This window comes from Trichophyton rubrum (genome assembly GCF_000151425.1).
Source record: "Trichophyton rubrum CBS 118892 genomic scaffold supercont2.2, whole genome shotgun sequence".
Taxonomy (NCBI): domain Eukaryota; kingdom Fungi; phylum Ascomycota; class Eurotiomycetes; order Onygenales; family Arthrodermataceae; genus Trichophyton; species Trichophyton rubrum.
Window position 1 is genome coordinate 727,948 of NW_003456427.1, and position 22,284 is coordinate 750,231.

At 47.2% G+C, this 22,284-nt stretch overlaps 9 protein-coding genes across 10 annotated transcripts; 4 read left to right on the forward strand and 5 right to left on the reverse strand.

The window, feature by feature from the left end:
* Positions 1-669: 669 nt before the first annotated feature.
* Positions 670-4,669, reverse strand: TERG_01819 (protein CFT1). 2 transcript variants are annotated; one of them, XM_047747812.1, is made up of 4 exons: positions 3,095-4,669; positions 2,189-3,038; positions 1,971-2,118; positions 670-1,899 (listed from the first exon to the last, which is right to left on the reverse strand). In XM_047747812.1, exons 2-4 carry the CDS (start codon positions 2,612-2,614, stop codon positions 1,418-1,420), a joined length of 1,056 nt encoding a protein of 351 aa, XP_047603777.1. In that variant the 5' UTR covers positions 2,615-3,038; positions 3,095-4,669; the 3' UTR covers positions 670-1,417. The 2 variants fall into 2 exon arrangements, with proteins under 2 accessions (XP_047603777.1, XP_047605514.1); XM_047749346.1 differs by lacking the exon at positions 3,095-4,669 and having other exon boundaries at positions 2,189-2,784; positions 2,840-2,857.
* Positions 4,670-6,640: 1,971 nt separating this feature from the next.
* TERG_01820 (uncharacterized protein) lies at positions 6,641-8,628 on the reverse strand (the record flags this gene model as incomplete). Its single annotated transcript, XM_003237050.1, has 7 exons — positions 6,641-6,920; positions 6,974-7,027; positions 7,090-7,155; positions 7,229-7,418; positions 7,481-8,274; positions 8,338-8,471; positions 8,527-8,628. 7 exons carry the CDS (start codon positions 8,626-8,628, stop codon positions 6,641-6,643), a joined length of 1,620 nt encoding a protein of 539 aa, XP_003237098.1.
* A 1,547-nt stretch (positions 8,629-10,175) lies between these two features.
* Positions 10,176-12,231, forward strand: TERG_01821 (uncharacterized protein; the record flags this gene model as incomplete). Its single annotated transcript, XM_047747813.1, has 3 exons — positions 10,176-10,368; positions 10,433-11,172; positions 11,325-12,231. The coding sequence occupies 3 exons, from the start codon at positions 10,176-10,178 to the stop codon at positions 11,901-11,903; spliced, it is 1,512 nt and encodes a 503-aa protein (XP_047603778.1). The 3' UTR covers positions 11,904-12,231.
* A 968-nt stretch (positions 12,232-13,199) lies between these two features.
* On the reverse strand, positions 13,200-14,082 carry TERG_01822 (serine/threonine protein kinase; the record flags this gene model as incomplete). The annotated part of the gene is made up of 2 exons (XM_003237052.1): positions 13,200-13,826; positions 13,882-14,082. The coding sequence occupies 2 exons, from the start codon at positions 14,080-14,082 to the stop codon at positions 13,200-13,202; spliced, it is 828 nt and encodes a 275-aa protein (XP_003237100.1).
* A 1,194-nt stretch (positions 14,083-15,276) lies between these two features.
* TERG_01823 (uncharacterized protein) lies at positions 15,277-15,723 on the forward strand (the record flags this gene model as incomplete). The annotated part of the gene is made up of 1 exon (XM_003237053.2): positions 15,277-15,723. The coding sequence occupies one exon, from the start codon at positions 15,277-15,279 to the stop codon at positions 15,721-15,723; it is 447 nt and encodes a 148-aa protein (XP_003237101.2).
* Positions 15,724-16,309: 586 nt separating this feature from the next.
* Positions 16,310-18,690, reverse strand: TERG_01824 (uncharacterized protein; the record flags this gene model as incomplete). Its single annotated transcript, XM_003237054.1, has 5 exons — positions 16,310-16,397; positions 16,458-16,518; positions 16,574-18,030; positions 18,082-18,114; positions 18,176-18,690. The coding sequence occupies 5 exons, from the start codon at positions 18,688-18,690 to the stop codon at positions 16,310-16,312; spliced, it is 2,154 nt and encodes a 717-aa protein (XP_003237102.1).
* Positions 18,691-18,813: 123 nt separating this feature from the next.
* TERG_01825 (uncharacterized protein) lies at positions 18,814-20,223 on the reverse strand (the record flags this gene model as incomplete). Its single annotated transcript, XM_003237055.2, has 1 exon — positions 18,814-20,223. One exon carries the CDS (start codon positions 20,221-20,223, stop codon positions 18,814-18,816), a length of 1,410 nt encoding a protein of 469 aa, XP_003237103.2.
* A 64-nt stretch (positions 20,224-20,287) lies between these two features.
* TERG_01826 (uncharacterized protein) lies at positions 20,288-20,873 on the forward strand (the record flags this gene model as incomplete). Its single annotated transcript, XM_003237056.1, has 2 exons — positions 20,288-20,450; positions 20,539-20,873. 2 exons carry the CDS (start codon positions 20,288-20,290, stop codon positions 20,871-20,873), a joined length of 498 nt encoding a protein of 165 aa, XP_003237104.1.
* Positions 20,874-20,980: 107 nt separating this feature from the next.
* Positions 20,981-21,397, forward strand: TERG_11763 (uncharacterized protein; the record flags this gene model as incomplete). The annotated part of the gene is made up of 1 exon (XM_047750825.1): positions 20,981-21,397. One exon carries the CDS (start codon positions 20,981-20,983, stop codon positions 21,395-21,397), a length of 417 nt encoding a protein of 138 aa, XP_047605515.1.
* Between the last annotated feature and the right edge of the window lie 887 nt (positions 21,398-22,284).

A 22,284-nucleotide genomic window follows, 5' to 3' on the forward strand; every position in this document is an offset into this window, starting at 1 on the left:
CTGAGCGTGAGGGAGCGAGCGAGCTGCTTGTGTTGGCTGTTCGTTCTGCTTGTTTCTGCTGGAAATCGCGCGCAAGGGAGAAAACAAACTTCGATGCCACGCTAAGCCCAAAGCGGCCTAGTGCGCGCTGTCGCTCGCCCTGCTGCCTACTCTGCCCACCGCCTTTGCCCAAAGAGGACCAGGGATTCTGCCAGCCCCCCAGAAGCTTTTGCGCATCACCAAAAACTAATATCACAGCAACACAACATCAAAAATGAGTTTGTTCGCCCTCGACTCGGCCGCCATGGACCACTTCCGGCAACCCTGGATGGCCCCAGAACAATCCTCAGGCTCGTCTGCCTCCTTAGCCACATAAACATAATCAAAACAAACGCTGTCCGGGCCCCCAGGCGCCCACTCTGCGTCTCCCCTGAACCTCGTCGTGCTCGCCCGGGTCTCCCCTCTGCCCTGGATCGTCATGAGGCTCAAGTAAAGCAAAAGAAGCTTATCGCCCTTAGGCTTTTGCGGGAACGTGCGACCTCCCCGCCCGTTTTTCCGCTTTGGGCTATCTTACATAGAAAGTCACGTGAGTTTGCTTAGTCATTTTGACCTCTGCCCTTTCGAGAAATTTTGACGGCGAGAAAAGGGAGCAGCAAGTTGACCAAACATATATATAAATATATATATATAAACATAAACACTGGACGGCAAGACGACCTCAAATATGAGCCCGCTATATCTGCTGAGAAGCTCGAGGCAGAGTATCTCGAGGATATGTTCTCGTCTTAATCAAAGAAATGTCCTTGACCACCGTCGCCTCTTTTCAATATCTCCATCCCATTCATCAAGCGCGTCGCAGGTATGAAGAGCAGCTATCCACCTAATATATTGTATGGATCAGCTTGTTAATTTCCTCGGCAGTCTCCTCCCTTATCGCTGTCGTCATTCAAAAAACCATTCTTCAAAGTCTTTCTTGGCGCAGTTCTCACCTATCAGATCCTTTATTATGGCTGGCTAAGACTCGAGGTGGAAGAGACCCAGGCAGAGAAACTAAGTATTACATCACATATTTTAGTCCTACCAAAATAAAGAAATGGAAGTGCTGACAGCTATGCAGAAATATTGTCTGATTTACAAAAAAAGGTCAAAGAGTTGACGCCCAATGAATCGTGATGCGATGCAACTTTTTACTTATTATTTGCATGTTCTGTACTTTTATACCCTCTTCATGCACAGTCCACTGCTTTTCCCCATTGTTTTTCTCCTATAGATATTGGATTTCTGAACTTTTGGCTACGATGAAGCCATTGCCCCATAAGATGTATAACAGTCGCACTTCTGCGGTATTTGATAACTAGACTTTCATTCCCGACGAATCAAAAACAACAAATGGAAAACATTAGTTATATAATTCAGTTAGAGTACACCGCTCTAACGACTATAGATACGCTAGGCCACCATGGAGTTTCTCAAGGTCTATCCGAATCGCACCGACATCTGCACCAACGCGTCCTGCAATCTCTGCTTTCCTCTGGGCTCCCATATCAAGCCATCTAAGCAACAGATTTCCGTCAATCATGCCACGCTGTCCACCCATACCATCACTCTCAACAGCCCGGTAACCACGTGGATTCAAACTACAAGGGTGTTCCAGCGCGTTAACTAGCTGCGACTGCAGGGCTAGCAGACGACGGTAAGAGTCTTCACTGAGAGGAGTGATTACTGCAATCGACCCTGTTTGGAAGGTCATGAGTATTTGGTATTTTGATGGCGGCGGTGAATCTGTGTCCATGGCATCCTCATCGACAGGCGAAGAGGTTGTGTGGGCCCCATGTGGTAACAGAGTCACGGTTGATGCAAAATGGCCTGTGTGGAATACGCTTCGACGTAGCAGGCGGTCACCCTTCGAAGAGCTTGGGTCTACAGAACAACGGTATTAGTTTCAGATAGTCTCTTTGCAAAATGCTTAGGATTCACTAGGAGATTCCTACCTTCAGGGTCGTACTGCAGAACATGGAGATTGCAGTCATCGTCTGCAACTAAGATGTATAATTTATTCCCGTCTGGAAGGAAGTCTGCATCCACGACAGCCAAATTTTCATTCTCTTTGCCGAAAAGATCCAGTTTATACGGCTCCTCCTGTTGGTGCGGCACACGTTAGTAAATAATGAAGTGCATTTCATGATATATCATGGAAGAATATGCTTACCGAGTACCCAGTAAACCACAGTCCCTTGAATGCGTCACCGATAATACACATTCCTGTTCCTTTAAGCTCTTTGAGAACGTTGACATAGCATTGGGTATCCTTAAAGGCTACGGGCAAAAGGCTTCCATCCTCCTTGAGTCCGCGCACCATGCACTTTTGGCCCTGTGCAACTATCAAAAATCCCTGTCCGCCTATGCCTGACAAGGCCGTGACAGCACCCTTCACTTCTTCTTTGGCAAATAGTTTCAACTTCTTGCTCTTTTCGGGTTGATCAGGTTCTGGAACAACATCAATGACCTCGAAGACACGGATGAATCCTTTGGGGACAATGTCTTCTCCCTTGACAATGGACGAGCCTACTACAACCATGTCTTTCCTCTCATGAGTTAATTCCGAAATCTCAAGGCGAATTACTTCGATACACATAATGCGCTCTGCGGGTTCGAGTTCATGGCTATTCAGGGAGCAGGTGAGTATGGAAGAAGATGCATACGGGTAAGTTTGCGGTTGAGCAACTTACCTATCAATGGTAGACCAGTTTCTGGGTTCCAGAAGCTTAACAGTCCCTCTCTCCAGCTGCGGAAGGAATGTAATAACTATAACGAATCGTCAGTAGCCGCGATCGGCAACAAAGTAAACGGAGTTCCATACACTCGTTTCTCCATTCAGTATGCGACTCGTCGTCTTCGGGAAGTTTGAAGTCCTCCTTTGCGCTGGTGCCAATCACATAACACTCAGATGCTGACGAATAAACGATACTATCGACTTGTTCCCCAAAAGCGATCTTGCGCGTTGCCCAACCACTATCGAACCGTGTGTTCGAAGGCAACCTCGACATTCGAATGACATTCTGTTAAGCGTATTGTCAGTTTCATTGGCAGGTCATACAGAGAAAAGGGGTTATACATCTTCATCAACATATGCAAATCCACGTTCACAGGCGGCAATGTGGAATCCGCTCAAACTTTGAACAGCTTTACCACGCAGTCGTAAAACATGTGGCCGTGCGATGGCTGATTTTAGGATGAAGCATGGATTATGCCCGGACATAAACACTGTTTTATACCCACAAACGTCGGGTAGTGCACGAAGACGTTTGCATGATGAAGGACAACGGTTAATATCCTGGTTTACACCCGGGTCGGTTAGAGGGCCCATAACAACATGGTTCACTGCTTTAAGGAATCGCAATCCGGACTGTCCGCATTCACCAGCGACGCGGTATGGTTCATATAAAACTAGATCGTCGTGTTTTGTACGTAACTAAGAGGGTTTTAGACAGAAACTTGCAACAAGAATGGCTGGACTAGTTGGGACATACGATCATATAGGGAGATTTGTGAATAGAGTCTCCAAGGTCGGCAATTAAGAGTTCGGCTAATGTCACTCGATTCACTGGTCGTCTAGAAGAGGATTCATATGGTAAATTTGATGGCAAAAGATTTAAGTTATCCACACGGCATGATGGCTCCGAAGTGTTCGGGAGCCGGAAAATCTACGATCACTAATTAGCTTGTAATACTTACTGCTGTTGTTCAGGGAGGAGAGACTTACGGAAAGGTTCCCATCACCATCTAGTAGAAACAACAGTATATTAGGGCCCGTCTCATTTTCAATGTCAGAGTCAGAGAAGAATATATTCATTTTATCTTCGTACAAACAGCCAGAAATCCACTTTCCGGAGGCTGCCGAGCCTTGTACTTCAACCTCATCCAGATCCCCGTTCTTATCCGTCTGTAAGATCAGGAGAGAGTGGTCGTCACGAATAGTCAACAGGTAGGGTTCGGCAAAGCTTGCCTGAATAACAGTACGCTCTTCGCTTGTATCCTCATCCCAGACAGGGTATATCTGGGCTAATCCAAGATCTATTTTGTATCAGGTATTGGTCTTTTTTTAGGAACAAAAGTACATATTTATGCGTATGGACTCACTGTAGTCATAACTCCGGATTTCTGTCCGTAAGACCTGAACAACTCTTGTGCCGGCAGCGAGTGTCCCTATGTCGATTGTGCAATCTTCATTAGGATTAAACTCTGGAGCATCTATTGAGTCCAGGCCGCTGCTTCCAACTGAGTATACGACCGACTCTTCCTTGTCATCATCTTTAGTCTTTGCGAGAAGTAGGTATTTGTCATAGCTCCGGGATAGCCCAGTATCTTTGGATTTGGGATCTACGACGCGGATGGACCACACTCCATACACATCGTCCATCTTGAGAGAATCAATCGTATATGGGTCTATCTCCCGTTTGAGAACGGCGAGACCGCCAGACTTTCCAAATCCTCGAGCCGCTACTAATTCAAGTGGAGCAGCTATTTCAGGTACACTGTCTCGTTGATCCTTAGATTTTGATTTGGGTGGTTTTCCAAGTGTGATGTCCCTATACGGACCAAGGCTCCATAGTCTATCATACGCTCGAAAAATAAAATCCGCCGGGCTGTCTCCATTGACAACTTGCTTTTCCTGACGGGTACTGGCAAGATTGGCCGAATAAAGGTCATCCTCGTACATGTCGTCATCGTCGCCATCATCGTCCTGTTCTGCCTCATCAGAGAGATCGGCTGCTCCGTTTTCATCCACTCCATCGGCTGCTTTAGAGGGCCTCTTGATTGTAGATGAAGGCCTCGACCAGCCCAGAAGAATAGAGTCTCCTTCTTCGCTTCCGCAAAACAATTTATTGCGTCCAAGGCTAGCAGAACACGTCGGCCTTGCTATCGTTATCGAACCATTCGACTGCTCTGCAACGAAATGGAGTGAGATTCCAGAAACAGACCTTCCGTCCACTTTGAACGACAAGATAGACATCCTCCCATCTGCTAAAATCAGTAGGATATCTCCTGTGCCGCTTCCTAGCTGTTCAATAATGCAGCCTTCAAGTCTCATTTCAAGGTCTGACTGGTCAGCCATTGAGAACGCGGAAGCCTGCCTGGCAAACTCGTTAACCCCCACAGCATTGGTTTTACCCGCTTGGTCAACGTGTACGAGCTCATTGGTTCCGATTAACAACGCTCCTCCAACTGGAGGAGGAAGCGGTACAATTTTGAATACATCACTTGGCAAACGTGAGACAGTGAGGAGTGAGGTAGAAGCCTTTTGCTGCAGATCTAGGGTAAAGATGGAATATGATACAATGTCCTTCCGGTCGATAGTTAAGGAAGTCGATCTGGCAACTTGGGAATAGAGAATTCCAAAGGTTGGCTCTCTGTATTCATGCAAAAACTCCATATGAATTGGATGAGTTAAGGCCGGATCTAGTGCCGTCATAGGCAGCACAAACGAGGGTGCGTACGGCTTATCGTGTGCTGTGTTTTCAGGCGCCGACTTTTGGGGGTCACTAACCACGTCTGCGGAATCATTGCCATTCGGTGTGGCATCATAATCATCCATGACGAGATCATCCCCAGCTTGGTGAAAGGGTAAAATGGCTAAACTGTGGATTCCAAAATTAAAAATCGCACAGTTTCCATTAGGGTCCGCCGTTAAGCTGGAAGGACAACTCCCCAGATCAGGTACCCACGGACTCATATGGCTCTCCTCGCCCTCATAGTAATGGATTGAGATAGTACTTATCCCATGCTTCTCCGGATCCCACTCTATCAAACTGAGCTTCGCATTCCGGCTAGAGACAATGATTGCATCTCCGCCACTTTTAGAGTTCGAGATTTTGACCCTCTGAAGGCTTGTAATAGTACCCGGTACCTCATATTCTGCTGCTAAGACCAACTTTGCATGTTGTGAACGTTCATTTCGACCTTTCTGGTCTGGTTGTGCGGCTGTTGTTGAGCCATAGGTAACATTAACCAATGAAAATACCTGCAGCAAAGAGGTCTTCGCTACAATGAGATTGTTGGAATTTGCTGATATAAAGTTAGCAGAAACAGCGTGCGTTACCCCTGATGGGAGCAGCAGCTCTGTATAGCATTGCATGTTGAGAAGTAGGGAATAGCTTATCAAACCACCATAACGGTTGGCATGACAAGCGAAGCCCAGCGCGATATTCCAATTAATGCGCTTCAATGAATCGTGTTCCTGATGCCCTATACCTAGTCCATCAGGCGTATGATCGAGACACAAACGGGTCGAAGCTGATGTTTTGATGGAAGAAGATTGGACTGATGTTGTCGTCTTTTTCTTTTTTTGACTTTTGTTTCCAGGAACGGTCACGTGCTGACCTCTCTTTTTGTCTTGGCAGTAAATATAACTCTTGACTTCAAGGAAGATCTCATTCATTAACTAATACGAGTATCTTTAACTTGATAACGATGAAAGATTCCCAGAATGTTTCGTTTATTTAACTAACTAGTTTCTATCTTTCCAAATTTTAAGCTTGAATTTTGTCTCCATGGCTATTTAGTCGCATCGCCCCATAATATTGATTATATCGGAGTCTGTGTCTCTGTCTCTCTTCCAATTGACATTCATCTTTGCTGTAACTCTTCGCAGCCGGGTGAATCATTGGCCTTCTTCCTTTAGCTTCTTGTCATCAGCTCTCTTTAGTGAGATATGAGGCATGAGAAAATATGCAAGAATGAAGGCCAACCCCGCAAGGGCCGAGCATATTATGAAAATCACCCGGAAGCCCTTCTGGTACGCTGGAATAAGAACAGAACGGATTCTCTCGACCTCCGCTGGACTCTGCTTTGCCAAGTAGTGGCTTGGGCTTTGTGTTATCTCTTTTGTCTCAGCCTCTGAAAGGAGAAGGGATGAAAGCGAAGATAAGACGATATTATTCCTGCATCATCAACGATCTGAGTTTTGCAACGCCTTTAAGAGGTAAGGACTTACAGGATCGTTCCGGATACTGCTAGGCCCAGCGTAGCGCCGAGGTTTCTCACAAAACTGGAAAGTTGGGCATTCGTCAGTTGCATCGTGCGGGAATACGGGTGCCAGAAGAAACCTACTTGCGGAACGACGTCACAACTGCCATATCCCTCCTGGGAACACCGGCTTGAATAGCAACCAAAGCCCTGTTGGAACAGCCAAGTTAGCATGATCGCTCTAATTGTTCTGATATACGAAGACTTGAGAGTGCTGACTAACGGCTGCAATGTATTTCCAACTCCCACACCAGTAAGTATGCCATACCCAACCTGTTTGCCAATCCCTGATGATGTATCAAGTGTGGAAAAGAGTCCTAGTCCAATGGCCCAGGCAAGCCATCCAAATAGGATGCATTCTCGATATCGGCCTACACGGTGGACAACAAGGCCCGATAAAGTGCTAAACACTGCTATGAAATAAATTAGCATGAGCCCACCAGCCGCGTAACATAATGGCAGGCTATTTGCTTACTTTGGACCAGAATAATGGGTAAAAGGAGGGCTCCCGATTTAGAAGCCGAGTATCCGTGCACAAGCTGATAGAAAGTCGGGATATAATAAATTTGCACAACGAAATTCCATCCGTTGATGAGCATAGTCAGACATGCACCATTTACTATCTTCACACGGAAGATATCCATTGGCACAAGGGGATAATCTGCACCCTTCCACTGCCATAAAACGAAGCACACACCAATAGCAAAACCTACAGTGATCGTAGAAATCACATGGGCTGAATTCCATGCATACTCACCTCCTCCCCATATTAGTCCAAGGATGAAGACGGTAGCCCCAGAAAGGGCCAGGAACACTCCGACGAAATCAATAGCTTTTACCTTGGTTTTCCAGTCGCCGTCAACTTTCCGAAGAGGCATGAAGAATAACACGCAAAGGGCTGTGATTATTGTAAGGGGAAGGTTAAGGCGGAAAATCCACCTCCATGAATCCTGCGATATTGAAGATAGGGCACCTCCAATGACAGGCCCGATGCCGTTTGCTAAAGCCACGACTGCTCCCAGAATTCCCTGGTACTTGCCTCGTTCTCTCAGCGGCACCACATCGCTGACAATCATTTGGGCGACGTTGGCGAGTCCGCCTCCACCAATTCCTGTGAAGGAGCGAAAAATTATCAATTGAATAGCTGTTTGAGCCAGGGAAGAAGCTAGGGATCCAAAGAAGAAGATCGCTAACCCAACGTACAATACGACTTTCCGAGACCAAATGTCGGAAAGGCGTCCGTATACCAGCTGAAAGCATGTAGAGGTCCTGTCCCTAGTTCAGCCACTGTATTCTGAGAAGCCAACTTAGGATATATATTATATTCCTTACAGGAAAAAGCCACCAGCTATCCAACTTGTTTGGGTACCAGCATTCAAATCATCTCCTATAGTCGACAAACTTGCTGCCAGAGTTGTCTGGTCCATCAGTGCAACCAGGTCGACGCTGGCGCATGCTAAGAAAATCTAAGAGGATGTCGGTATCTATCCTCAATCACACAGGAAGCTCACTCCACCATACCGTTATAATCTTGCGAGTCGAAACGTAGTTTGTCTGCTCGTTGAATATGTACATTTGTTTTCCCTTGGTCGGTGTGCACGCTTGTTCACTGTTTTCCGCCATGGTTTCGGTATCTCTTCGTGCAATGATATGACTCATTCTCAGCACGTATGCTAGGGAATGGAATGAGGGACGGCTTGAACAAGCGAAGGCTGCCTCTTTTCCCAGAGCTCCATTCTTCAGGAATGAAGTACTACTGGCTAGATATATAGTTAGTTCATGCGGAGAGAGAGGTATATAGTTAGTTCATGCGGAGAAAGAGGAGCAAACCGTAAATATCTATCGAGTACCCTGGTCGACACTTGCAAACGAGCCGTGGAGTTGTTGAGATACCCTTCTTTCCTAAGTATAAGAGTACTCCGTAGGCTAGCAGGAGATACAGTCCCCCTGACCTCCCTAACCTCCCTACCCCCTAATAACCCAAGTTAAGCCCCTATTGTAAGATAGATATTAGGGGGCTAGGGAAGTCAGGGAGGTAAAGGAGACTATACCTTCTGCTACAGCAGAGATAGGTACTCTTTCCTTAGGAAAGAAGGAAATTCTAGCAACTTGATGTGTCACTCTGTGGCTAGGGGATACAGGTAGAAAACATGGTGTGTATCTCTAAAAGTAAAATAAAACAAGGGTATTCGAGCACTTTTTTTTTTTTTTTTGCAAACAGGGGCATCCGAGTAATTAGGCGTTTCTTTCTAACTATAGAAACCAAGGAAGAATAAAAACTACCTTGAGGGCGGAATACCTAATAACTAAGCTGGCTCGATATCTTTAGGAATCTGTTGGATGCCCCGGAGGAAAATTCCGACGAGGCTTGGGGATGGCTTGGCTCTGGAGTGAGTCTGAAGGTCCTCATTCAGAATAAAGTTCTCCCCGTGAGATAAAATCACGACCCCAGACATTAAGTCACATGAATATGACTTAATCACGGCGATTACCGTTTCTTGAGATGTGATAGGTTACAGTGCAGTGCATGTTCTTTGAGTTCTAGTAGCTGTCCACTCTTCACTAGCAATTACCAGGGACAAGAAACACCGAGCCGTTCCACAGAGAGGATAAGAAAGTGAGAGTTTAGGAGAACTACCTTGAGGGCGGAATACCTAATAACTAAGCTGGCTCGATATCTTTAGGAATCTGTTGGATGCCTCGGAGGAAAATTCCGACGAGGCTTGGGGATGGCTTGGCTCTGGAGTGAGTCTGAAGGTCCTCATTTAGAATAAAGTTCTCCCCGTGAGATAAAATCACGACCCCAGACATTAAGTCACATGAATATGACTTAATCACGGCGATTACCGTTTCTTGAGATGTGATAGGTTACAGTGCAGTGCATGTTCTTTGAGTTCTAGTAGCTGTCCACTCTTCACTAGCAATTGCCAGGGACAAGAAACACCGAGCCGTTCCACAGAGAGGATAAGAAAGTGAGAGTTTAGGAGAACTACCTTGAGGGTATCTGGGAAGGAAGTTCGTATATGCAATTTATTCCTGGATATCGCCTCCATGAAGCAGTATATAATTCATCAGATCCGTCGAAGGAATCTGCTTCCAAGAGCACATACCCTTCCTCCTGACGCCTTCCTACCACATCCATGACCAGTGTTGGTTTAAACCCATATAAAATGGCAAACATAAACCCTCTTAACGTTTACCCCGGGCCAGAGTCGATGAAAAAGTACTTCGACCCAGACTGCCAGCCACCATTGCCTTTGGTCGAGATTCCACAGGCATTAAACCCGTTTTATGACGATGGTGTCCGCATATATGCAAAGATGATGTCCATGCATCCTGCCAATAATGTGAAAGCGATTCCAGGTAAGCAACCAATACCCGTATCCATAGGGTATAATGCAGATGCTAAGGACGGTTATTTCCATAGCTCTGAATCTCTTAGAGGCAGAAGTTGTGCCCGGAAAGACAAAGACCGTCATTGAGTACAGCTCTGGCTCAACAATCGTCTCCATGGCAATGATTGCGAATGTTTTTCACGGCATCAAAGATGTCAGAGCATTTCTGAGCAACAAAACCAGTGATGCGAAGATTAAACTGATGCAGTTCTTCGGTCTCAACATCACCTTGTTCGGTGGTCCCTCACAACCAGAACCGCTAGACGATCGTGGTGGTATCTTTGCTGCACAGAAAATGGCCCTAGAGTCTGATGAGATTATCAATCCGAATCAATATGACAATGACGGCAATTGGGGAGGCCACGTACGATATACGGGGCCCCAGATCTTCAAGCAGCTCCCAGAAATCAACGTTTTATGTTCTGGTATGGGCACCAGCGGCACCATGACTGGACTGGGAACATATTTCAAGAAGGTTAAGCCATCAGTTTTGAGAGTGGGAGTCTGCACGGCACCAGGCGATCGTGTCCCGGGACCCAGATCGTACGCGCTCATGTCTCCCGTCCCATTTCCATGGCAATCAGCAGTGGATGTCATCGAAGAAGTCGGATCTCAAGAATCCTTCTCATTATCTCTCAAGCTATGTCGACACGGGCTAGTTTGTGGTCCCTCAACAGGATTTAGCCTGCAGGGCCTTTGCCAGCAACTCCAAAAACGCAAGGATGCAGGGACACTATCCAGCCTTGCAGGTCCAGACGGAAAAATACATTGCGTGTTCCTGTGTTGCGATTTGCCCTATCAGTACATACAAGAGTATTTTGATAAGCTGAAGGCAGAAGATTTCCACTCGATAAAGAATGAGGCAAGTTTCCTTCAAGCCATATCAAGTTAATCAGCAATAAGCTAACACAATACGGGTTATAGAATCTCCGCAAAGTCGACCTTTATCGCTATGATGATGCCTGGGAGAGCCATTCCGCAAAGATTCTTGCAGAATTTTATGAGAGGCTCCCTGCCAGTGGCCCAGTGTTCGGTATTGGGAGGGCAGATGGGTTTGATGGCCTTAAGCTCAAACTAGACCACTCGCGATGCGTAATCGACTTACGAAAGCCCGCCGATTTCAAGCAGTGGCATCTGCCCCAAGCCATAAATGCTCCTCTTGATACTCTTGAAAAGAGCACCACATCACCTTTTGCTGACTCTGCTGTTCTAGAGGCTCAGTGGCTGGAGATTGAGGGTTGGTTCAGTCAGAGCGGGGAGAAGTCCGCCTTACTGAAAGAACTGAAGGAGAATAACACTCGTGTTTTGCTAGCCTGTTACAGCGGAAACACATCGAGGGTGGCATGCAGTATCCTCCGAGCGAAGGGTATCGAGGCATGGTGCATCTGCGGTGGCTACAAGGCCCTGGCTGACCCCGAGTTGGCTCTAGTGGGGTTGCGTGACGCTGAGCCGAGCATCTCGAATAGCGTTCATCCCCAGTTAAGACCCATCAGGATCAACTAAGGGAGCCAAAATTGTCAGAAATGACATTATTTCCATGGATTTAAACGAATGTACGGGATAATGACGTTGACATTGACCTTGACGTTGGGTGTTGTTGATGATGCCAAGGTTGACCCTGCGTCCAACGCCAAGCCTGGCGGATGGCTCGATCGCAGTCTAACTAAGCGCCTGCTAAGCCCCAAACAGAGTTATTTGCCAAGGCGGACGCTAACCCCCAAAATGCTATTAAGACTTTACGATGTTCTCGAGTTGTTGAATAGTTTGATAAACAAGTGTCAAGATATATAGCTTAGTTAGCTTGCGTTTACATATTGAGTACTATAAATTGTATATATAACTACTTTCAAATATATTAATTTAAATCACTTATTATATATAAATTATTATTTTTTTTCATTATTTGTAGCATCATCGTCAGCCGAGACCGCATTGACTTTTCTTTCTTCAACGCTATACTACGCTCATTGTTATATCTTTTTCAAAGTTCCCACCCACTTCGTTAACAGATTATTGACCTAATGCTCACCATTAAGTTGAGAACAATTTTCAATGTTAACAGCTTTTAGATGCATCATACGATAGCCACATTCCCTTGATGGCGGGATTGGTGACAGGCACGGAACCCCATATACCAGGGTGAGCATATGGGTTTACATTGCACTTACAGGAAGGAATTACCTATACAGTCCAGGGAATGTTACTGGGTCGGCAGACTACTTCTTGGATGAAGGGCAGCTACCGGGAGTATACCTGCAAGCCAGCGGCCCAGGGCACAGTGTTATATGGGATTTAATATTCACCGAGACCTCAAAAATTGTGACTGTTTTACATAACCTTCAGAAACATGTTTGGTCAAGTTGATAACCACCAAGCTTCCGCGTCACCAATAGTCAATCAGTTTCTATAAAGAATACAGGGATTAAAAGTCAGAAGAGCGTCGCTCGGCTACCCATGACGATGGTGAAATAGTATCATTCTATCGCATATCGTATGCCGGACAGCCCAGTAGGTAGCCATCCTCACCAAGATTATTTAGAGAGTGTTAATTTAATAGTTATTGACCATGTAACAATAATCATATTAGTAGATAACATGAGTTTCATATGTTCGCTTTTTTATTACAAAGAAACCATGATATATACATTGGGAGAATATAGCTCCACCTATAGACATCTTCAGCTAGCCTGCCTATTCTCAATCTAGTCGATATAGAGCCACTAGACACGTCGAAAGGTACGACCTGTTTAAATATCCGGCGTCCCATAACGTCTATAACTATGGCAAAGACGTTATGGCTTAGCTCCGTCCGTGGACTGGGCGGCTGGGGCCGGCATCATGGCCTTCGCCCAAATACCGCAGACACTCAACCGCGGTCCACCGAACATCTGGAGTACAAAGCATATGCTTTACTAGCTCTCCGAAATACCCATGCAACGAGCTAGCTTCTGATAGCAGCCTTTCATAGTATTTGGCTTCTTGTGCACGATCCCGAGCACGGAAAAAGCACTGAGCTTCTCTCTTGGGAAATCGTCGGAGGAGGGAAAGGGCAGTTACCCCAAGAGACCAAATATCTGCTATATAAGAATACCCACGGCCAAGATATACTTCCACGGCAACGTGAGTTAACTGGCCACCATTTGTGGCTCCTTCTCTGCTGGTAACTGCCAGGCCAAAATCTGCGAGACATACATGCAATGGGGATATTGACTTCAGCAATATATTGTCCTCTTTTATATCTCGATGGAATAAGGCCATCTCTTCGAGATATTTGAGGGCCCTGAGGCATTGATGAACAACTTTTAGGGCCTCTTGCGTAGAAAAGTTATAATTCTCCAGCGAGCCAAGAGGATGGTACGCCATAATCAAACAGTTTGGTCTCTGGTTGAGATAAAAATGGCTGGTAATGTACTCGATAATGTTTGGCTTGGATAATGTCAGTAGCGAGTTCAGGTGCCAGGATACAGAAGTTTAGACTTACATGATGCAGTCTCTTGAGGATAGCAACCTCTCGCAAGAGAGCTTCTTGCGCTCCAGGGTCCACTGCTACCTTGCATGCAAATTTTTCCCTTGTAAGCCGAGACTCAAAGAGGTAAACGGCGCCAAAAGAGCCATTTCCGAGCTTCTTGATCCATTTGAATTTTCTTCGGAACTCAGGAGATGTGTCCTTGGTGGGATCCATAATGACAGAACGCCGTATGGTTAGAATTGGCAGGGGTTTAGGAGTAAATGTGGACGTGTAGCTAATCCAAAAGAATCTTTGTTATACTGTGGTATTCCGAGGCAGTTGTGTAAACAAGGGCCAACGAAGAGGATTTTATATAGGTTTTATAGCCCGTCAAGGAAGCCCGATGACTTCCCATGGTGAACAGAAAAGTGCTTGTGGACATTCATAGACGCTTCTGGATTAGGAACGTGCCGATCGTATATTTGCAAATCTCACTGTCCTAGTATATAGTCGATTCATTTTGAAGAATGTCTTCCCGCTACATATAGTGACCGAGGAGCGAGCGTTCAGAATATAAAAGGGGGGTGGCAATATGGCATGGCTAAGATATAAGGCCTGACTGGTGCAGATGAATGTATACAGTCACAGAGATGGGGATCCATTGACTCTAATGTAGAGGCACTTGCATCATAGTTATATAGCTAAATAAAATGTATGAAAAGCAGGACTGATTCATTATAGTTTATGCTTGCCCCATCCCAGCCATCACTCTAGATGTTTGTTAGAAGGGGTATTCGTTTGCTTCACCATGCCGTAGGGTATTGAAAATGTTCACTAAATAAAAGAACCATTTAATGTCTTAAGATAGTTTGAATAATCAAACTATGTATACGATCTGTAATTAGACGTTTCCAACCATCTACACTCTATTAGAGCAAATAATAGAAAGCTAAACGCTGAGGTTGAAAAAGAGGCTGAAATTATGTTAATCGAATGCGGAAACTTTACCGCTTTTAGCAGGAATTGAAGCTAACCTTTCCGGTCGAACCTTATTTGCTCTGTTTTTACTTTTTTTCAGTATCAAAAGTTTATCCTGGGGGTTTTCTAAGAGATGCTGAATCAAAAAGATACAGTAGAAGTTTGCATCAATAAATGTAAAGCGAAGTGCTCGGAATATATTTGTTATCATCTACAGTATAAAGTAACTTTGAGTGCTAAGTGGATTGCTAGTAGATACAATGGAGCCTATGTGTATTGGATAGCATTCGTTTGCCAAACTATGTCGACACTGCCTCATGGTTTGATCCTCTGGAATGTAATTACAGCGAACCTGTATCTAGTCTACATTATATAGCTGCTGCTATCTCCATAAATTAACGAATACCGGTTTCGAGTAAATAATATGTCATCCTGTGCAGTCCAACAAATATGGCCAAAGGCTCGAACACCCCATCCCGAAAGGGATCCTCCTCCGAATCTCATGAATGCAAGGTAAAGCCTCTCAACTGGAATAAGGAAAAATCTCCAAAGAGCAAGAAAAAGTCAAAAGATAAACCGACAATCCCTGCTCCAATCATGGTCGTGGATGCAGGACTCGCAGCCCAGCGGACAAGAGGGATCCTACCGATCCATCCTGGTACACAAGATAAGCTGCCCAATCACCAGACGTTAAGAAGTGACAGTCACCCAGATGTACCTGAATCCAGAGAGACTGAGACGTCGACACAGGCTCCTTGGCACCATCCAGAGCCACTTTACAGTCGAGATGAACCTTCATCGGCAAGTCACCCAAGCCCAGTTCGAACAAGGGATCATCCAGACATATATGAAGGGGAATCGTATGTGTATTACTTGTCCTTTATCTTTGAAAGGTAATAAATCAAATGCAATTAACACAGCGATATTAGGTATGAGAATAGTTGTGGTCCTAATTTTGAGGTCTACCATGCACCAAACAGTAACTCGGTTTCCCCGGCGGAAAGCTGGGATAATTGCAGCGAATATGATGAAAATACCTCAGCTACGCCCCGGCCGGCCCCGGTAACGATACGCCGTCGTATGCCAGTTGACGTTGATTTTGGACGTGAACCTAGACTAGCTGTCAACATTGTGCAGAACAACAGAAATGAATCTAGTCAAGCCTCTAGGGCTGTCCAAACTCATGAATTAGAAAGCCAAGAAAGTTCCCCGGTTGGAGACTCTCAACGTATGGGTAAGTTTACCCTCCCTGCACCATGGTGCCATGGGGCTAACGTATTCGTTTAGAGGTGGTATATATCCATACGGATCCATTTATTTTTCTGGAGATAGGGGCCATTTTTGTCCTTCTTGCCTTGATTATTGCCTATTTCATTCATTTTTTCACTTAATGTCATGTATTTGCCGTTGGCTCTTCCATCTTTAGTCAATCAACGTCGTTTCAATCACATACATGATATCCTTCAGCCATCATATTATTTATCTAATTTGTAAATTCGCTGATATCAGGGTATCTCAGGTCGGCATTCTCTTCTAAAAAGGCCATCCACCTCTTGAGGAACGGTGATCCACTGCATAGATGTCAGCATATAATCACTAGAATGGTTAATTTGGATATAATGAAAACCCACCTGCTAACAGTTTCTGAGTCTCCACAGATACACAGATGCCGTCTGGGACGGGTCATTGCAACTGCCCTAGTCAGCACAGAGAAATTGAAGGTCAATAATGGCCAAGGGTAACATACCATTCAATCTCCTTTTCTCTCCTAAGAATCCTACTTCATGGTCCTGATTACTCCTGACCAGGCTTACTACAACCGCCTCCTTTTCACGGCCCTGGAAACCATCCACGCTACCAAGTTCAAGGGTAGGAAACTTCTCTTTTAGAAGCTGAGACAATAAAGCAACTTGTGCATTATAAGGCGTAATGACAGCAATGTCCTCGGGTCTGACGCCAGCCGAAACCAAATTCTCAACATGCCTCGCGACAACGGCTGCCTCCATGTCGTTACACTTACTTTCAACAAGGAGAGACTTGGCGGATATGCCATTTGAATCAGGGGATTTTTCGAGGAAGTCTCCACCCTGTGTGTCGTAGAACACCAAAGGTTCTCTGGTGTCATCTGTATCCTCAACCTCATAGTGGAGGTCCTTGAGAAGTCTTTCCCTGACTGCATCGGCAGCAATGAGCTTAGACTCATATAATTCGTCAGAAGGAAAGTCCATTATTTTCTGATGCATGCGGTATTGAGTAGTGAGCATCCTCTTTATCCCCGTTCCATGGAGAGAGAGTAGCCTATCAAACAGTGTTATTTCCAAATTTCGCATATCAAACGTATTGGAGAGCTCGTTAAAATGGAGGTCTTCTTTTTTGTCCCATAATGCAGAGTTGATCTGATATAAATTGCTTGATGACTTTGACTTTATCGTTGGAGGGAGTTGAAGATGATCTCCTGCCAATACAACTCTAGAAGCAGGGAGTAATGGAATCCAACATTGAGCTTCTCGGGCTTGACTCGCCTCATCGATAAGCACAACGTCGAATTTCTGGTTCTTGAGTTGATGTCCTCCAGCTCCATGGAGTGTTCCGAGTACAACCTGGCTACCAGAAACAATATTATCGACGCACTTCGATTCACGCTCTCTGAACTCTTTGCGAAGCTCTTTGAGATCACCGTAGATAGCTCGACGTTCTCTCCCGTTCCTAGTCTTGCGAATACTGGCTTGCTTTGAATCGATTTCCTTCCGGACATCCTTCACGATAGCAGCAGCTTCGGAAGTTTGGGAGAGTACTTCTAGCGAATGATCTAGGACAGAAGAGAGTAGACGCGCTGGATGCCCTACGCGAACCAACGGTACCTTATGCGAGGCAAGACGCTCGACTATATTGTCAACGGAGATATTTGACGGGCCACAGACTAAAACTCGCTTCTTACGTTGAACTAGCTGGCGAATAAGTTCAATGAGCGTGTGAGTCTTTCCTGTGCCTGGCGGTCCATGGATGAGCGCTATCTCTCTTGATGCCAGAGCAAAGCGAATAGCTTCTTTCTGGGAGTCGTTGAGTGACGGATCCATGAACTCCAGGGGACCAACGGATTCAAAATCCAAAGGTAAGGGCGTAGTATGCCCGAATAGCACTCTGATCAGCTGGGAATGCTCTGATTCCTGCAACTTCTCCAGCTTGGCCATCGTTTGGTTCATACTGCACGGGTATCAGTATTCTCACGCCAGCTGGATGTAGGAGGCCACTCACCGTCTGTAAGTAACATCGTTCGCCAGCTTGACTCTATATTCAGTCAGTATAATTGCGATCGATACATAGGCAGATAGAATATCAAAAGACGTACAGCCAGAGCTTGCGTCCCCAGAGCTCGTCGACACCGTCTTCATCCTGCTTGCCTTTGCCACGATCCCCAAAGGCAGCCCAAATAGATCTCTCTCCAACACGAGTGACGACACCTTCAAGGCCTCTCTGATTCTTGTCGTCGTCTTGCCCGGCCTTGGATTTGGCCGCTGTTTTGCCAGAAGCAATCTCCTCGACGCGGACGATATCCCCCACCGTGATGCCATGGACACCTAGCCGGGTATTATCCTCGTCCTTGCTGGCGCCCTTTGCACGCCCAGAGCTAGAGAGAGCAGTATCGAGACCGAACTCTCCTACTTCTCGGCCGCCCATGCCTGTCCGGCAGTTGGTGAGGACCATGCCAGTGAGCGCATGGCCGGCATTCTGCAGAGCCCGCCGGGTTGAGGCCGAGGCAGCTGTAGAGCTGGAGGACAGAGGAGAGGAAGCTATCTCGTCTTCATGCTCAGCCAGGAGAAGACGCTGCTGTATTTGTGCAAATTTGGACACCGATATAGGCATATTGATGTTGTTCTAAGATGCTTGATGGTGTTTTGATGAAGCGATGGTGATATTAATTACGATGCAAAATTAATAAATAATCAAAATGGTATCTATAACAAACAGCCAACAATATTCTTACATCTACGTCTCGAGTTTGATCCTTATCTTACTATCCTCGACACCTTCCTTGATACTAAGCTTGATATTACTCTTGGTATCTTCAACTTCGGGAAGATCAGCGTCCTTACTGACGTCCGGTAGATCAATATCCTCCTCCTTGTCCACCTTGACATCAATCTTGCTCTCGACTTCAGGGAAATCAATATCTTCCTCCTTGTCTGTCTTGACCGGGCTAATTCTCTTTCTTGTGCTCTTTAACTTGCCCTTGATCTCTGCTATACACAATCCCGTACCTGAGAGGTCACACTCGGTACACCGTCTGCCAACCGGCAGGCAAACCGTCTGTCCGAGCCCAACGAGCAGCTTGTTAATCTCATGCCACTTGTCCCTGGGCAGCCAGCTCTCGAGAGCAGCCCGTGTAGCCTCTGGGGTCTTGGTCTTGTTCCATCCCCATAGATTGGTAATGCGGTGGACATGGACGTCCACGCCGATGCCTTCATGCTTGTTCCACGCCGAGCTCATGCAGAGATACGCCATCTTTGGTCCCACGCCAGGCAGGCTTATCAACCCCTCTACGGTCGACGGTATGTCTGAGTCGAACTGGTCTCGCAGGATCTCAGCGGTGGCCTTGATGTACCGTGTCTTGTTGTTATGGAACCCAACGGCCCTGATGAGCTCGTTCAGCCGCTCTGGAGACACGGCCAGCATGTTCTCGAGGGTCAGCGTGCTAGTAGTCTTCTGGTGATCGCGGTCCCAGACCTCTGCCACCGGATTGTCGCTCGTCTCGTCCGTGAGCTGAGTGTGCAGTCTTAGCATTGTGGCAGCCGTGACGGTGTCTTTGGTCTGGGAGGAGAGCATGAGGGCGATCAGCGTGTGGAACCGCCTGTCTCGGGGCGAGGACGACCGCCAGTACAGCTCTGAGCATCCCATCGTGTCGACGGGGGCTGTGGGATTGCGTTCTCGCATGCGCTTGACGGTCTCGTAGACGGCCTGCCAGTTCGGAGGGCCCTTTATATCGATTCCTGGCTCATCCTTGACGCTCTTCACGGTCTTGACAATGCTATCTTCGGCCTTTACAGCCCTACCCGCCCTTGTAGCTGCTCTCTTCCGCTTCCTCGTCGCCGTCAGCAGGTCTTCGATGTCTGTCGTAGGGGGGGAAGAGAGGCCTGAACTCGCGTCCTCCTCCTTTTTGACCGGCTCTTCTTCCCTCTTGACGGCCCGTCTGCGTGAAGTCAAGCTCTCAGCCACCTTTGCTGCCTCCCACGAGACCCTCGACGTCCGCATCCCGTCTTCTTTTTCTTCTTCTTCGTCTCTTCGTCTTCCGTCTTGAGCTGCTGGTTGTTGTTTGCCGCGTCCATCTATCTGCTGCCGGCTAAAGCCACCGCCCAGCCACAACCTCGGCATCTCGGAAGCCTCCAAAAGTCGAAACATCCAGCAACGACGACGACGACGAGGAGCATTCTACAGCGATAACTCGAGCATCAAACAGGCGAAGATGACGGATATTCCGGCCTCGACGACGAAGCGGCTCCTGCGCGAGCTCAAAGAGTACTCAAAGTCGCCCAATGACGCCCTGCTGTCCCTCGCGCCCGTCAGCGACGACGACCTCCTGCACTGGGAGGCCGTCCTCAAGGGCGTCCCAGACTCTCCCTACGAAGGTACGGCTTGAATCTCTGCTCTACTGCTGTTAATCTGTCCTGCTATCTGTCTGTACAACTGCTAACTGAGTGGCTTGCTGGCCTCTAGACGGCCTCTGGCTGCTGCGCATCGCGGTGCCGACGACGTATCCCATGCACCCGCCCAAGATCACCTTCGCAACGCCCATCTGCCATCCCAACATCTCCTTCTCGACCGGCGAGATCTGCCTGACACTGCTCACGTCGGAGCACTGGTCGCCCGTCTACACCATCTCCAGCACCCTGTCGGCGATACACCAGCTGCTGACCGACCCCAGCCCGGATTCGCCGCTCAACGTCGACGTCGCGGCCCTGTTGCGAGACGGCGACCTGCTGGGGTGGACACGGCTGGTGAAGTACTGGACGGCCACGGAGCGGTGGAACAACGTCCAACAGCGACGGTAGAAAGCAGCAGTGTCAAATCTCTCTCTTTCTCTGCTGTCTCTTGTAACCGCCGTTCGTGTGCAGCCTGGCAAGTTCGTCCGTTTTCGCCCGCCGCTCACGTTCGTCCCATGGCGTACGGTGCTCGTACTCCCGCCCAGTCGCAGGGTCGGCAGCTCCTTGGGCTCCGCCTGCATGCCAGGCTGAAAAAGAGGACAAAGACAGACTCTCGCTTCCTGACTGGCTGCTCGAGGCCATCTCCACGCCTGTCTAATAGGCTGGGGAACTCTAGCGAGCGGCCCGTCAGCTCACTAGTCGAGCCAAAAATGCCCCCAAGTCGCCTCCACTACGAGTCTAGTCAGAGTCCGTTGGAGGGCTCCGTCGTTTCTCCCTTTCTTTCTCTTTTCTTTATGTCTGTCTTCCTGTGGGTTAGGATTGTTCTACTCAAGCTGGCCCTCACCGGGAATCTTTGGACAGGGGGGTTTTCGGGCTTCTGCAGCTGTGAATGGCGGATTAAATATAAAGAATCTAAACGGAAGATGCCTTGATCGTGATTCCTTGTTGATATTCTCCGTACCCCCCGCATGTTCTAGTCTTTGATCTACTATTCTGCTTTTTTTTTTTTTTTTTCTGAATTTTTTTTATCATCTTTCTTTTTGGTCGTCTATCAAAAGACGGACAACTTCTTACTACCTCCCTTGATATAGGGAGTACAGCCCAACATCCACCCGACTCAACCCTCAACTTCCACTCTCCCGTCACCAAACGCACGATACGGAGTAAGATATATAAATATACAATAAGATGGCTGGCGAAGGTGATTCAAACCGCTCCATACTTGCATACATCACCGGTCCAAGCTAACTCCCGCCAGTCCCCATGGTCGCCTCGAACGAGGTGATTGTCATCGACGAGTCGGTATGCCCCACCCCCCCCCCCCCCGGGAAAAATTATCATGGATTATAAGCCCAAGAGGGAACCCAGGGTAATGTTTCTGTTGTTTTTAGAAAAGGAGTGGGGAAGAGGTACAAACCCCCGCCGGGGCGCTACCACCACCCGGGGGGGGGGGAAAATAACAAAAAAAAAGGCTCTTCTGCGGGACAACTCTTTCATATATAAAGGCGGGTAGGGGGGGGATGAGTAGGTATCTTCTCCTTACGGGTCGCCGTCCGATGGTTGAAAGACGTAACACAAAGGGAGTGGGGCGGTGTCGACCCCTCTGTGGGGTTTTTACCCCCCCCGGGGGGTGTGACATAAAAAAAAAAATATCTCTCTGCTGTTGGAAGGAGTTGCTTTTAGTAAGGTTGGGGGAGGGGGGGGAGTATTCTCTTGATCTCCCCCCCACCCCGAACAGCACGACCGATCAGCTGAAGATAAGAAAAAGGAAAAAAGAGTGTTGGCGTCGTTGTTGTTTCCCACACAACCGGGCGGAGGG